Source organism: Falco rusticolus, chromosome 4 (assembly GCF_015220075.1).
Source record: "Falco rusticolus isolate bFalRus1 chromosome 4, bFalRus1.pri, whole genome shotgun sequence".
NCBI lineage: Eukaryota > Metazoa > Chordata > Aves > Falconiformes > Falconidae > Falco > Falco rusticolus.
Window position 1 is genome coordinate 28,326,947 of NC_051190.1, and position 12,234 is coordinate 28,339,180.

Genomic DNA, 12,234 nt, shown 5'->3' on the forward strand with positions numbered 1-12,234 from the left:
TCCTCATCTGGGATGGAATAAGCATTCTGAAGAAGTACTATATCAAATCTTGAATTTCTTTTTGAAAAGTCTTTTGCAGAGAAAAGCTTTATGTTTTATACTGCGGAAGAGGTAAACTTCAAAAGTCTAGTAAGACTTTCCAAAAGCAAATCTTTACAAACCTCAGCAAGTAAATCACAGGTTATGTTTTAGAACTCTTAAAAGATTCACACCTCATTTTGCTTAAGATTCCCTGGAAGCTTCAAGAGGAGGGTTTTTTAATTTATTTTTATTATCAGGTTTATCAATTTTAGACCCAGGAAAAAAATACAATTCAGTGCAATGGTCAGAGCTCACGACAAGGTAAAACAGGAACATGGGATCTTCCTGATAGAAGGGTAGCGGGTTTTTATTTTACTAATCTAACCTTTTATGAAACAGTTAATTTCTATGAAGTTAGGTGAAAAAATTTGTCACAGAGGAAACAAGTCACCTGAGCAGTCTCAAAGGTGGTTTTCCTTTCCTTCATCACACAGCAGTCTGAAAAAAATTTAAGAATCAAAGAGACTTCTATTCAAGGTGCATTTTGTGTGGTCATGATTTCAAATACAGAAGTATTACTGCTTACAAATCAGGAACTTTGAAATTTAAGTTACAGCTAAAAATTTGGTGCTGTACTAAACCATATTTTTCATTCTGCTTTACCATCTGAGCTACCTGGAGTAGCGTTCAACCAGAAGCAGTACGCCAGAAAGCTGGTGCCCACACAAATAACCTGCAAATATTAATGTAGCCCTCAACACCTTCAAGTCAGCACTGCTCCTACAGAAGTGGAATGCTCCTGCGAGCTCATCCAGAGAACAAGAAATATTTTCCAGGCCACTGTTCCTCTTCCCTTGCTACCTTTACAGGGGAGGCTCTGCTGCAATATTTATTCCACTCATGCTGCTCTTTGTCACATCGCACTGCTTAGCATTGCACAGCTGCAAAAACCACCTGCTACTCCCATGTAGCTATTGTTTTTGCCACCTCCCCCACACCTCATATCATTCTTTCTGAAAGGGATTTGCTCAGCCTCCTATAAAGGCTATCCCCTCTGCCTTTTTGCAACACTGCAAATGGGAATCCCAGGTGGCTCCTGCTAATTACCCATGTGCCTTGGGAGTCTAATTCTTCCTATTGTTAATACACCAATCTTTAGCCACAAAGTCACTTCATATGCTAATCAGAGACCAGCTGATCCCACACTAATACTTCATGTACTCAGCAGAACTGATCTGCTGGGGCTATTAATGATAACAGAGCAAGACAAGCTTTGGAAAATAGTTCCCAAAAGATACTGTATCACTTTCACTTCTAGTCCAGTCCTGTAATAAAAAGATCTGCTTGTGAACTTGGAGCTTGGTCACTACCCTCACTTGCCATGGGCAGCCCCTTCATAGACAAGAGGAGACTGGAAAAATAAGATTTTCCTTTCACACTGCTAGAATCTAATAATTGTTAAGTCTTACCTAATTTTCCATATAAAAGTTCTGGTGTTTATAGGATGTGTGAACCACCAGCTTCAACCCAAAATCAAGATGAGCATTTCTATGAATAGAAACGTTTTTATGAATTGAGTAGTCTAGGCTATGATTCAGTACTGCTGCTGAGAGCAACACACAGTAACTCATGGAATTTCTACTCTCCACTCACCTCCTGCATTCCCCCACAATATGCCATCCCTTCAGCCTGACCTAGTTCACCTGAACCCCACTGCGCCAGCACAATGACAAAGGCAGCATGCTGTAGCACCTGGGGCACAACAAGGTCTGAGAATGCCTTGAGCTGATACCAAAGAACGTATGTTTATGGTTTGAGTAGACTGTACGCTCTTCTTGAATGTCTTGAAATACAGAAATTCCATCAACATTTCAAGTCTGCCAGGACACCAGAATATGAAATGCCCCCCAGAAAATCTACACTATGCAAGGATCTGTCACCATGGCTTCTTGCATGCAGATAGCTCAGCGTTTCCACTTGGTTAACTGTGTTCCAAGTCACTTTGGAGATGTTTATGGGCAACATGGGAACAGCCCTTTGTTTATAATATCCCAAAAGGCAGGAATCAGCACAGTTTCTATAGCCTGTAGCACGCCTGACGTAAGTTTTCATTTGAAGAGCAATTTGCTCAATGGCAAAACAGCAGTTCAAGCAAAGTTACCTACTATCTTCTTACTAGCAGGAAAAATATCCATGAGATGAAAACACACATCCTTTTAAAAAGAGAACCAAGCAAAATTTATGCATTTTTATAGAGTTTCTGGGTTTGGGGATTTTTGTTTTGGTTTGAGTTTTTTGAGGATATGAACAAGAAGTTCCTTCTTCAATTGCTTTCAAATTGTCACTCAAGTGGAAACATCATTTCATTTTGCTAAATCAAAAGCTAGGAGTTTTGCACAGTATCTCCTCTAATGAACTACCAGTTCAATCCTCCATTATAACATATTCATTTCATGACTGAGTACTCTTCAGATTTAATTTATAGTGCCAATGAAAGACAAAAGATTCTGCAGCTGTATAAAAGTTCAACAGCTCAAAAAGTAGCAGACACATCCAGCTTTTTGAGAAGCATCATGAGATTGCTACAAATCTGGAATAAAAAAACCCACACTTTATGTACAAAGAAGGTTCTGCCATAGAGTAAAACATTCACATAAACGAGTGTCATGTAAATAGTATAGATGTAATGGGAAACTACAACAAAACATATTTTACCACCTAAGTGTGTTCTACATATAAATAACATCAGGTTTAACGTATTTTGTTATTAGGGCTCAAAATCATATGCAAGCCTTTCACATACAAGTATACCCTTTCAAGGCCGTGCCTGTCCAGGCTTCAGAGTATGCATTGTCCCACCGAGTTCAGTTGTAATACTAATGCACTTGTCTTACACAAACGCTGAAACAGGCATCGGCACAATAACCACTTCAGAAGGTCATCGCAGAGCAGTTAAACATGCCACCTCCAACCAACAGCCGTGTATCTCTGGAGGCAGGCCAGAGAGCCACAAACCCCCCTGGCCTTCCTCTTAAAACAGCTTTGCAGAGCGCATTTTATACGTAAAAGGCAGCTGGGTATGCTTTAACAGACTCTTTTCTAAACAGAGCTCATCAACAGATGTGCAATGCTTATTATAGATGGTTACCAACATCATCTTCATTTTCAGAACCAATAAAACTGGACATTACGCCTATTCTCCGAGCCATTTACCTACCTCAAAAGATAAACTGGATTCACTAATATCTGCTATGGGATTGATAAAAAATTGAAGTCAAAAGAATTGAGTATTAGAAAAAGAGAGAAATGGAAATGTCCAGATAATTGCAGCGTTTCAGCCTACATATAGGCTCTTCACTGATCTGAAACTGCAAACAGACAAGTCAACGTGAGGAAAGTGAAGGGGAAAAGACTCTGAAACAGATATATATTTAGCAGCAGGTTAGATAGAGAGAAAAGGCTCAAGGACAATGGCAGGTCTTTTCTTCCTTCAGCTAAAACCCCCAATGTATTTTTGTGAAAGCAAGCTAGTCTTTTGCTTTTAACTGTAGCCCAAAACTGCATTATGTCTCATGGGTGCTTTGATTTTTTTCTCTTTCTAAATCTCAGCACATAGACAGCTCCAGGGCTCAGTAGGAGAAATTCTTAAAAGCATGCCTGCAGAAGTAAAGAGATCAGTCATTCCCTTGTCCCCTGTGTTCCACCAGTGCTCCCCCACCCGTGCAGCGTTGTATGAGATTTCACGCAACCAGACATGTCCTTTTTAAACGGACTGAAAAATTTTAAATCCTTTAAGAGTAGGCATAGCATTCCTTCAAATTGGAAAGGGAAACAGAGAAATGTGCTTCCATTCTTCAGAAAGAATTTTGAAGGTGAATGTGACCTATCAAACTTCTGTTTTGCCCTGCGCAGTTACATTAAGTCATTTCTAACAGCCTTTACAAAACACACTGCAGTTTCATACAACACAAAATCCCGGTGTGAACATGATGCAAGCAATCTTTGCCTAGTTATTTTTTCCTAGGCTGCCTGAAGTTTCTAAAGACCAGATGTTTTTCCAACTGTCTTTCCTGTTCCACTATTGCAAATGCATAGGCCCCTTCTTTAGAATTACCATTCTATACACATTTCAACTTACTACAACTTACTCTGTGCTTCTCAGTCCATTTTTCCAAATAAATATACACAGATTTTGGATTAAATATGACTTAATGTATTAGAAACATTACAATTTTTTAGCAACGATGTTCAGTGTCTTTTGACAAGAGTGAATGTGCTGAAAGCATGACGCATTCTCATAAAACAGCAAGTAGCTTAAAAATAGGAAAAAACTTTTTAAACAGTTTCCTGCTTCCAGTGTCTATAGCTATATCTTCAACCTTATACTGTCACCATTAAAACATTAGTGTGCATTTAACAGTATAGGAAAATGCCCAATAATCTTGATCAGAGCGTGTCAGGAAGCTAGTTTTAACTCCCTACTCCCCCAACCTAAAGACAGCAGAAAAAAAATTGGAAAATGATGTTCATTTCCATTACCCTTATGCAAATACTCTCCAGCCATCAGTAGATATGCCTGCATTTCAGAGAGTTCTTTGCTCCAGACTACTGAACTCTAAACATTAAACATTTGATATGCATTTCAAAACTGCTATTTGATACACGCTGGTGAACGTATTACATCTTTTCAGAGTCAATATGAAATTGAACAGACCCCATCTAGACTTTAGAATATGAAGCAGAAAAACATCAATGTACTCATTCTGTCAGCTAAGAACAGATTTACCAACAGACTGCTACAGTTAGGGATACATCCCAACTACAGGATACATGCATACACCTGCATGGGATCTCTCATGACAACTTGAGTAGAGCCAACATGATCAATTTCTGTTAAAAGTCTTTCAAGGCATATTGTAAAAAAAAACCAAAAAAAAAAAATGTTTTGTAGCTGTTACACAAATAAATCTTCATCAGTACCTGAACCAACAGAGCAGATACCCTTCTACAGTGAGAAAAAGGCAGTGTAAAATAAACTTATTTTGTTTTCCTAATGGTTAAGGCAATCCACTACAATTACCTCAGCGTAAAAATACTTATGGAAAAACAACATAATTTTGAACATACAAGTGGCTGAGAATCAACTTCGGAAGGATTTCTAGAACTTACCTATGGTGCAGTTTGTGGTTATTTTTCTCCGCTTGGGGTTGTGTCGTAGCAACTCTAACTCTCGTTTGGTTGGCTCCCATGTTGAATACTTCTCTCCAATGCCTAAGCAGACGAAAAGAAAGTTTCAGGAAGTTGTTTAGTAAAAGGATTAAAAACTCTGTCCAAATAAATATTTTCAACATGCTGTCCATTAGGTTAGATTCAATCTATGTACAACTACAAGAGACTGATTTCCTTCTGCCTCTCCCAAAAAAAATATTGTTCAGAAAGAAATCAACCCATCTTCCAACAAGTAAGAACTAAAGGAAGAAAAGCACTAATTACAAAAAATACCAAGCCCCAATAGATTTTTCCATTACTGGATTATACTCCTCCTTTCAGTTAAAAGAAATTCCAGCACAGGAATAAATCCACTATTACTCAAAACTGCATTTCTTTGTGCTCAGAGGAGGTCAAATGACAGAACCACCATATGATTTTAGAAGAAGATACAGGATAACCAAGAAACGTCATTACCAAACTTCGACAAGTTATGAAATAAACCAAAACTGACCCAACATAATGGACAGATACATGCTTGGTCTTTACAGGTAAACAGCAGAATACAGTAATTCAAAATACTAAACAGTTACTATGTGTCTTAGGATATACCATTACAGAGCATGACCTCTCCTTATACCCACTGATGTAGGATTGGGCAGTAGCAAGTTCTAATACTTCAAATTCACTTTACTGCCAGTATCTAACATTACCTAAAAATGCAATTAGTAGTAGGTTTAAACACAACCCTCCCCGCACCAACCAACCGGCCAACTCTCCAGATACTTAACTACCCTTTCTCATGAGCTGCAGCTAAAATCTGCCATTACTCTCTTTAAACATCAACACTGTATTTCCAATACACTTCTGTTCAAAGGAAAGCGCAGTAGAAATAAGTCAGGTAAGCAGTACAGAGAATAGGTCTGAAGTAAGCACGGAGTTGCGTTCAGCGTAAACCTGATACAAGAAAAACACAGCAGTGGAGACCCATGTGCTGACCAGCAAAGTACTGCTGCAGCATTCTATGTAGCACAGAGAAATTACTATGCAAGGTCAATTACAGTGAGTCACAAAAGCATCTTGGCATTAAAAATAAAGAATAACAAGATGACAAGCAATCTATTCTAAAACTGAGGATTAAAGTCAATTAAGAGTTATTTTTCACGGAACGCATGGAGCAGAAACAGTGCTGTGCTACAGAAAATAAATTATAAATCATACATATGAAAAGAAGGAGAGTAGAAAATACAGCTAGAGGCTTACACATTCTGCATAATATACATTAAATTTTAATAGCTCTTTGATCTTCATTTTCAGAAATTGCTATGCTTGTCAGAAGCTACCCACCCAAAAATGTTCAATTCATAGTTACTACTGACCCTCCAAGGTTCTAGTAATAAAAGGTCTCATCTTCAGATTCTTGAGGACTAGAAAATCCTTATTTACACGGATGCACCCATCTCTCACTTTGACCCAACAACAGATTTATGCAAGTGTAAGAAAGAATACCAGAATCATATAGTCCCTTTCCTTTATCCAAGGTTCAGCATCAAGCTACACACCCAGGAAAACAGAAAAGGAAACTAATTACTGTGTAACAGATTGATGAGATAAAACAGCTGCAATGCTTTGAATACACTATACAGTATGCATAGGCAAACGAATGAAGCAACTTCAGAGACGCACATATGGACAGTTCACATATGACAGAACATTGGCTTGCAACAAGTTTCATATTAGATGTTGTCTTCAGCAACCCTTTCCATATTTGTAATACTCCCTCAGGAATTTATATAAATCGGTTTGAAAAAAGCTCAAAATAATTTTGAGCACTGTGTTAGTACCAGCTATTGCACTGGCCAGCTGTAAACTTGAACTCGTGCATTTGGTTCACTGTAGTTTCAACACAGCCAAACAGAGTCAGTATAATCTGATAACAGGATTAAATCTCATAATAAATAAAAACTTGGATATGTTGACGTCCTGGTTTAAATCAAATGTAAGAAAATTCACACCTGGAAACACATGTGCGCTCAACTTTAGGCATGCAATAGTTCCATATATGTTAGCAGGACTGTTCATATATATATATCTATATATAATTATATAGCTTAAATGCTTATAGAGGATGGGGACCAAAGCATTTCACAAGAGCAACTCTTCAAGTGAAGTTAAAGATGACAGACAGGATTACTTTGCAGGATTCTGGGTGGATCAAATATTCTTCAATTAAAAAGAAATGAAACCAAACAGAAAACTATGTACAGCTAATGCCACAACAAACACAGAGCAAAACAGACAGAAAACTTCCTTACACAAGTCTTTCATTAGAAAGAGCACGTGTTAAGTGAGAAACAGAAATTAAAAAGTGTTCTGTTCCAGCTATATAATTTAACAAGAATATTGAGGTTTTATTACTCTTGAAATTATGGGAAAAAGCAAGAACCGTTCATTAGGAATGGTTCAGTGTTTAGAAGGTTTTTTTTTTTAAAAAAAAAAAACCAAAACACACAAAGAAGGAAAAAGGTTTAATAAAGATTTAATAACATCCACAAACATGCCAAAAACTCCAATATAAACTACCTTAAACAAATATTTGCAAAACATGCACAGGTTACCATTTACAATTAAAGGAAAGTAGCGTTATAGGGTGAAAATTTATCATTTTAAAAATGACGATATAGAAGAGCCAGAGATTCAAGTCAGCATGTGAAATCTCCATCCAAGAATTAATTTTATTAGTTAAAATATACAAACTGTCATTTTTAAGAGACTTTATCAGGGACATATGGACGAGTGAAGGAAAAGGCAATGGAAGGCTCTAGTTTATAAACATCACAATTTTGCAAGTAATCATTAATATAGCTCGTTTACTTAGCTATACTTCATCCCCTCCCCCAAAATCCAAACTTTAATTAGAATGAAGGGCTCTGTATTCTCACCTCCCTCGTTATTAAAGAATATTCAATACCAAAGGGGGGGGGGGGGGGGGGCGCGGGAAAAAGGCAGAGTTGCAACTTGTTCAGAGTTACATCATATAACCCTGAACTACAGCTGGGCATGGGAACTCATTACACTAAGAGTTAATATTGCAAGAGTATGAAATGAATCTCATGATATTTGGGGTTTTTCTTAAAGTTCTTTCTCCAGGCATCATGTTGTTATGTGAGCATCTATTAAAGTATATACGAATATCCTTCAAGCACTGTGGACAGACGTTGTGTAACATTCACACTTCAATTTTTAAGCCAATCTCAGTTTTTGTGGACTGGATTCAGTTCTTAAGTTCTTTCAGTTGGCAACATTATCTGAGGTAAACTCACTCTGTCATAGAAATATAATACCAAGACACTGAGAGTTTGGGGTTTGTACTAATCCTGACATTCAGTTTGGAAGAAGAAGGGTTCAACCCCTCTTTACACTTTATGTTCTTTCAGATAACCTGAGTCACTATGGGAAGGAGGCGACGGATTTAAACAATGGAGAAAGACTGAAAACAACCCAACATAATTCTCCATTATTTCTCCCACGATTCTCCCTTTCTCATTCCTTAGATTAATTTGTGGAGAAACACACAAGGTTTCATGATAAGCCATAAAACAAAAGATCCTATGCCGTGACTTTAAAAGACAAGATGTCTATACTGTGTACTCCAGTAATTTGAAGTGTATTGTTGTCTATTCCTTCATTTTATATCTTCAGTGGTCATTACAGATTTGTTCTCCAGGGTCAGAAGATGCAATGTGCATTCATGCAAATGCATTCATATATTTAATATGCCATTCATTAGTCAGTTAACCAGTACAGAGGTGGTTTTCTGTCTGGCAGTTCCTCTCACTGATTCTTCCCTTCACCACCCAAGTCTGGTCCAAGATGACAAGATGTACAATCTTGTGGCTGTAATTATCTTCTAATATTACCTATAGCAGCCTGATGTCCACTGGAGAACAAACTGGCTGCATCTCAGTCTAAAAGGCACAAATACATCATTTGCTAAGGACAACATTAAAACATTGCTCTTTGAACATACATATTCAGAAATAAGGAACTGTGGGGCTGCCTTCTTCCGTAGCGTCACAAAGAAGCGTTATGTTGTCTGTTGATTGATTTAGTGCCCAAAACAACACAGTTTAAGAAGGCTTTGAAGGAGTTTTCAGAAAAGGTGCATAGCCTAAGTGGAAGGTTTAAAAACATGTTCCCATTTTGTCTTGCTTTGAAAACTAGTGTTTTGTGCTAAAGCATTTTAAGCTGTATTTTCTTTTTCTAGGACTCACTGGCATCTCACTATCCTCCTATCCTGTGACACAACTCCCTCAAAATGGGGAACAAGCAGAAAGTAGAATGGAATCTGTAGTAGGAATGCAGTAAAAGCAGCTATACTTTTGATATGCCATCAGAAAAGCTCTAGTTAATATGATGTTAGCTGCTATTTTTTAAATTGGAAATTAGGTTAAGAATGGTTTGAAGTCGTATCAGCCCTGACTATGGCTGTCACATTGAAACAGGATGCCATGGATTCAGTAAGAGACATTACTAGACAGAAGTTATCTGTTTTCAAATACAGACTTTCCCACTTTAAGAAAACATACCCCCTCCTAGAGGCCACTGGAAATGGAGGATGACAAGCCTTTTTTAAGTGATACTTTAAAACTACTCAGTTTAAGATAACTGCTACTTCCTTTCCTTTAAAAAAAAAAAAAAAAAAAAAAAAAAAAAGGAGAAAAGGTTTATTTTGGAGTAGTTCTATCAAGGAAAGGGCATATGAAATCAAGTCTGCTGTCATTATTCAATCATTGGAACATATCCAAACAAGAGGAAAACAATTTGCACGATAAAACTGGCATTCTTAACTGTGATTCATGTCTAAAATGGCAGGATAATCAGCAAAGGGACGCTTGTTAGTGAAGTGCGTCGCCAGCCCACGCCTCTTACCTGTCATTGTACACTGGTAGTGAGAAACCACTGTTGGGGTGAAGGCTAAAAAAGAAAAAATTAGGGAAAGCAAACTGAATAAAACAAATGTGTGTACATATATTTGTGTGTAAATATTTCTACATAGATACTGTGCGTGACCATGAAAGCACAGGTGTGTAAGCAAGCTGGCACGTTCTATTAAAAAAAAAAAATCATCACACACAAGGGTGGCATTTCATGTGAGGGGAACAGATTTATTGCCTATATCACGTAAATAAGCCTAAAGGAGCAGACTGCTACATTGTCTACCTAATACAGATCTGACTCTCATATTATGCCAGTATTGCAGGATTACTGTTAGATTTTTTTAATACTTTTTGCAATTAAAAATAAAGTATTTTTGCTACATTTAGGTGTGGCGCACATGTTAAACTAAAAGTCTAACTCCTGGAAAATAATAGCTAGAGATCTCTCTCCCATGGCCTGCACTACTATCTCTAAAGAGCTTTCCTCCCCTTACCGGTTTTTGCCGTTGACAAATGGGAGGGACAGGTATGATTAAAAACAGAAACAAGAAATTCAGGCAGGAAAACCAAACCTTGTAATTTCCAAGCTTTTCGTTGTTCTTCTTTGGCAATTTGTTCCATGTCTTTGTCGTATATGTAATCTTGACACATAAAGCAGTATATACCCCCATACAAAAGGTCTATGGCTGCAAAACAGAAGGGAAGTTGGGGAGGAGGAAAAAAAGATGTGAGTTCATAAACTAGAAGACATTTTAAAGCAGGCTTCCAAGTCAGGCACTCTTTCTTCTCAGGTTCCACAAAACGTAAAATTTGTACCTTAGAATCTGGAGAGTGATGGGGTGAGGTGGGTGGGGAAAAGAGAAAAAAAAAAATAAACCCAGAAATCTTTCCAGTTACAGTAAGAGTTACTCAATTGCTTCTGGCACAGCAAGAAAAGTGTGCAAGGCAACAAAGCATTAGCTGCCTTCAAGTTGTTTGTAATTCACAATATACCTTTCAAAGACGTAAGTAACCAAAAGGCGTAATTACAGTGACTGACTACAACACATGCAGAACTAGTACTGTACGCTTTGATACGTATTCAAAGTCATTAAAATAATTAGAAAGCACCTATTTAAAATCCAAACTAAAGCTCAAACAGAAGACAGCAGCAAAAACTCAAAAGAATCTTGTCCAGGGGAATGGTTTTCCAGAGTAGTTAATTCCACAGGTTGTATGTGTCTCAATTTCTTGTTTCACACGCCCTTTTAGAATGGAGGTATGAACACTGACCAATGTTAAAATTATTTTTCTTACACAATCTAAACAAAAGAAAGCCAAGAAATGAAATAAATTAGCTAACTGGAAAACGACATTTTGTTTCAACACATACTGAGGAAGAAGTAAGTGCAAACTAATCATAGCAAAATGCTGATTTTCAGTACAGAGATATGGAAAAAAGCCACAATCAAAGGAAAGTGTAAAAAGAAAAAAAAAAAAAAAAAAAAGACACATTCAGTGGGCACTAACAAATTCTTAGCCAGCTACTGAAATACAATCCGCACCTAGCAGACAGCTGAGGAAACACATCAACATTCTCCCTCAGGAGTATATCCTCCATTTCTTTTATTTCCAAATTCCTCTTATTTCCAGATAAATAGCATTATTTTAATAATCTCACTACAGTGGAAACTTGTTATAAACAAAGGAAACTATTACCACATTAGGTGGCCTGCAAGAAACAGCACTGAATTTCTCTGACGTCACAAGCCACATGCCACGCAGCAGGAATTCTGCTGTCGGTCCCGTCAGTGGGCCAGGGCTTGCGGTTAAAGTGTCTTGGTAAGCTTGGTAAAGTTTCTTTCTAACCATGTTTCATCCCACCCTTCACAGCCTCTACCCATCTCACAACCTGCTACACCTCTCCTTTAGTCCTGGGCACCCTTTTTTTTCCTCCTCTTTCAAAAATCACTTTTTCAATGATTACATCAAATTGTTTGTTACTTCTAATACATAATAAAGGGAACAATTAATTTAAACCAGTTTGCCTAATGTCTATTGGCTGTCATCTTGCTGATGTGCCTCA

At 37.5% G+C, this 12,234-nt stretch overlaps 1 protein-coding gene across 4 annotated transcripts in view; it reads right to left on the reverse strand.

Annotated features, from left to right (window-relative positions):
- Nucleotides 1-12,234, reverse strand: part of USP22 (ubiquitin specific peptidase 22) — a 111,239-nt gene that overhangs the window by 45,896 nt on the left and 53,109 nt on the right. For 3 of the 4 annotated variants that reach the window (XM_037382450.1, XM_037382451.1, XM_037382449.1), the window contains 3 exons: nucleotides 10,742-10,855; nucleotides 10,162-10,206; nucleotides 5,191-5,292 (listed from right to left, as the gene is read on the reverse strand). In XM_037382450.1, coding sequence (XP_037238347.1) covers nucleotides 5,191-5,292; nucleotides 10,162-10,206; nucleotides 10,742-10,820 — 226 coding nt within the window. In that variant the 5' untranslated portion in view covers nucleotides 10,821-10,855. The remainder of the gene's footprint in view (nucleotides 1-5,190; nucleotides 5,293-10,161; nucleotides 10,207-10,741; nucleotides 10,856-12,234) is intronic. The other variant, XM_037382452.1, reaches the window with a different exon arrangement.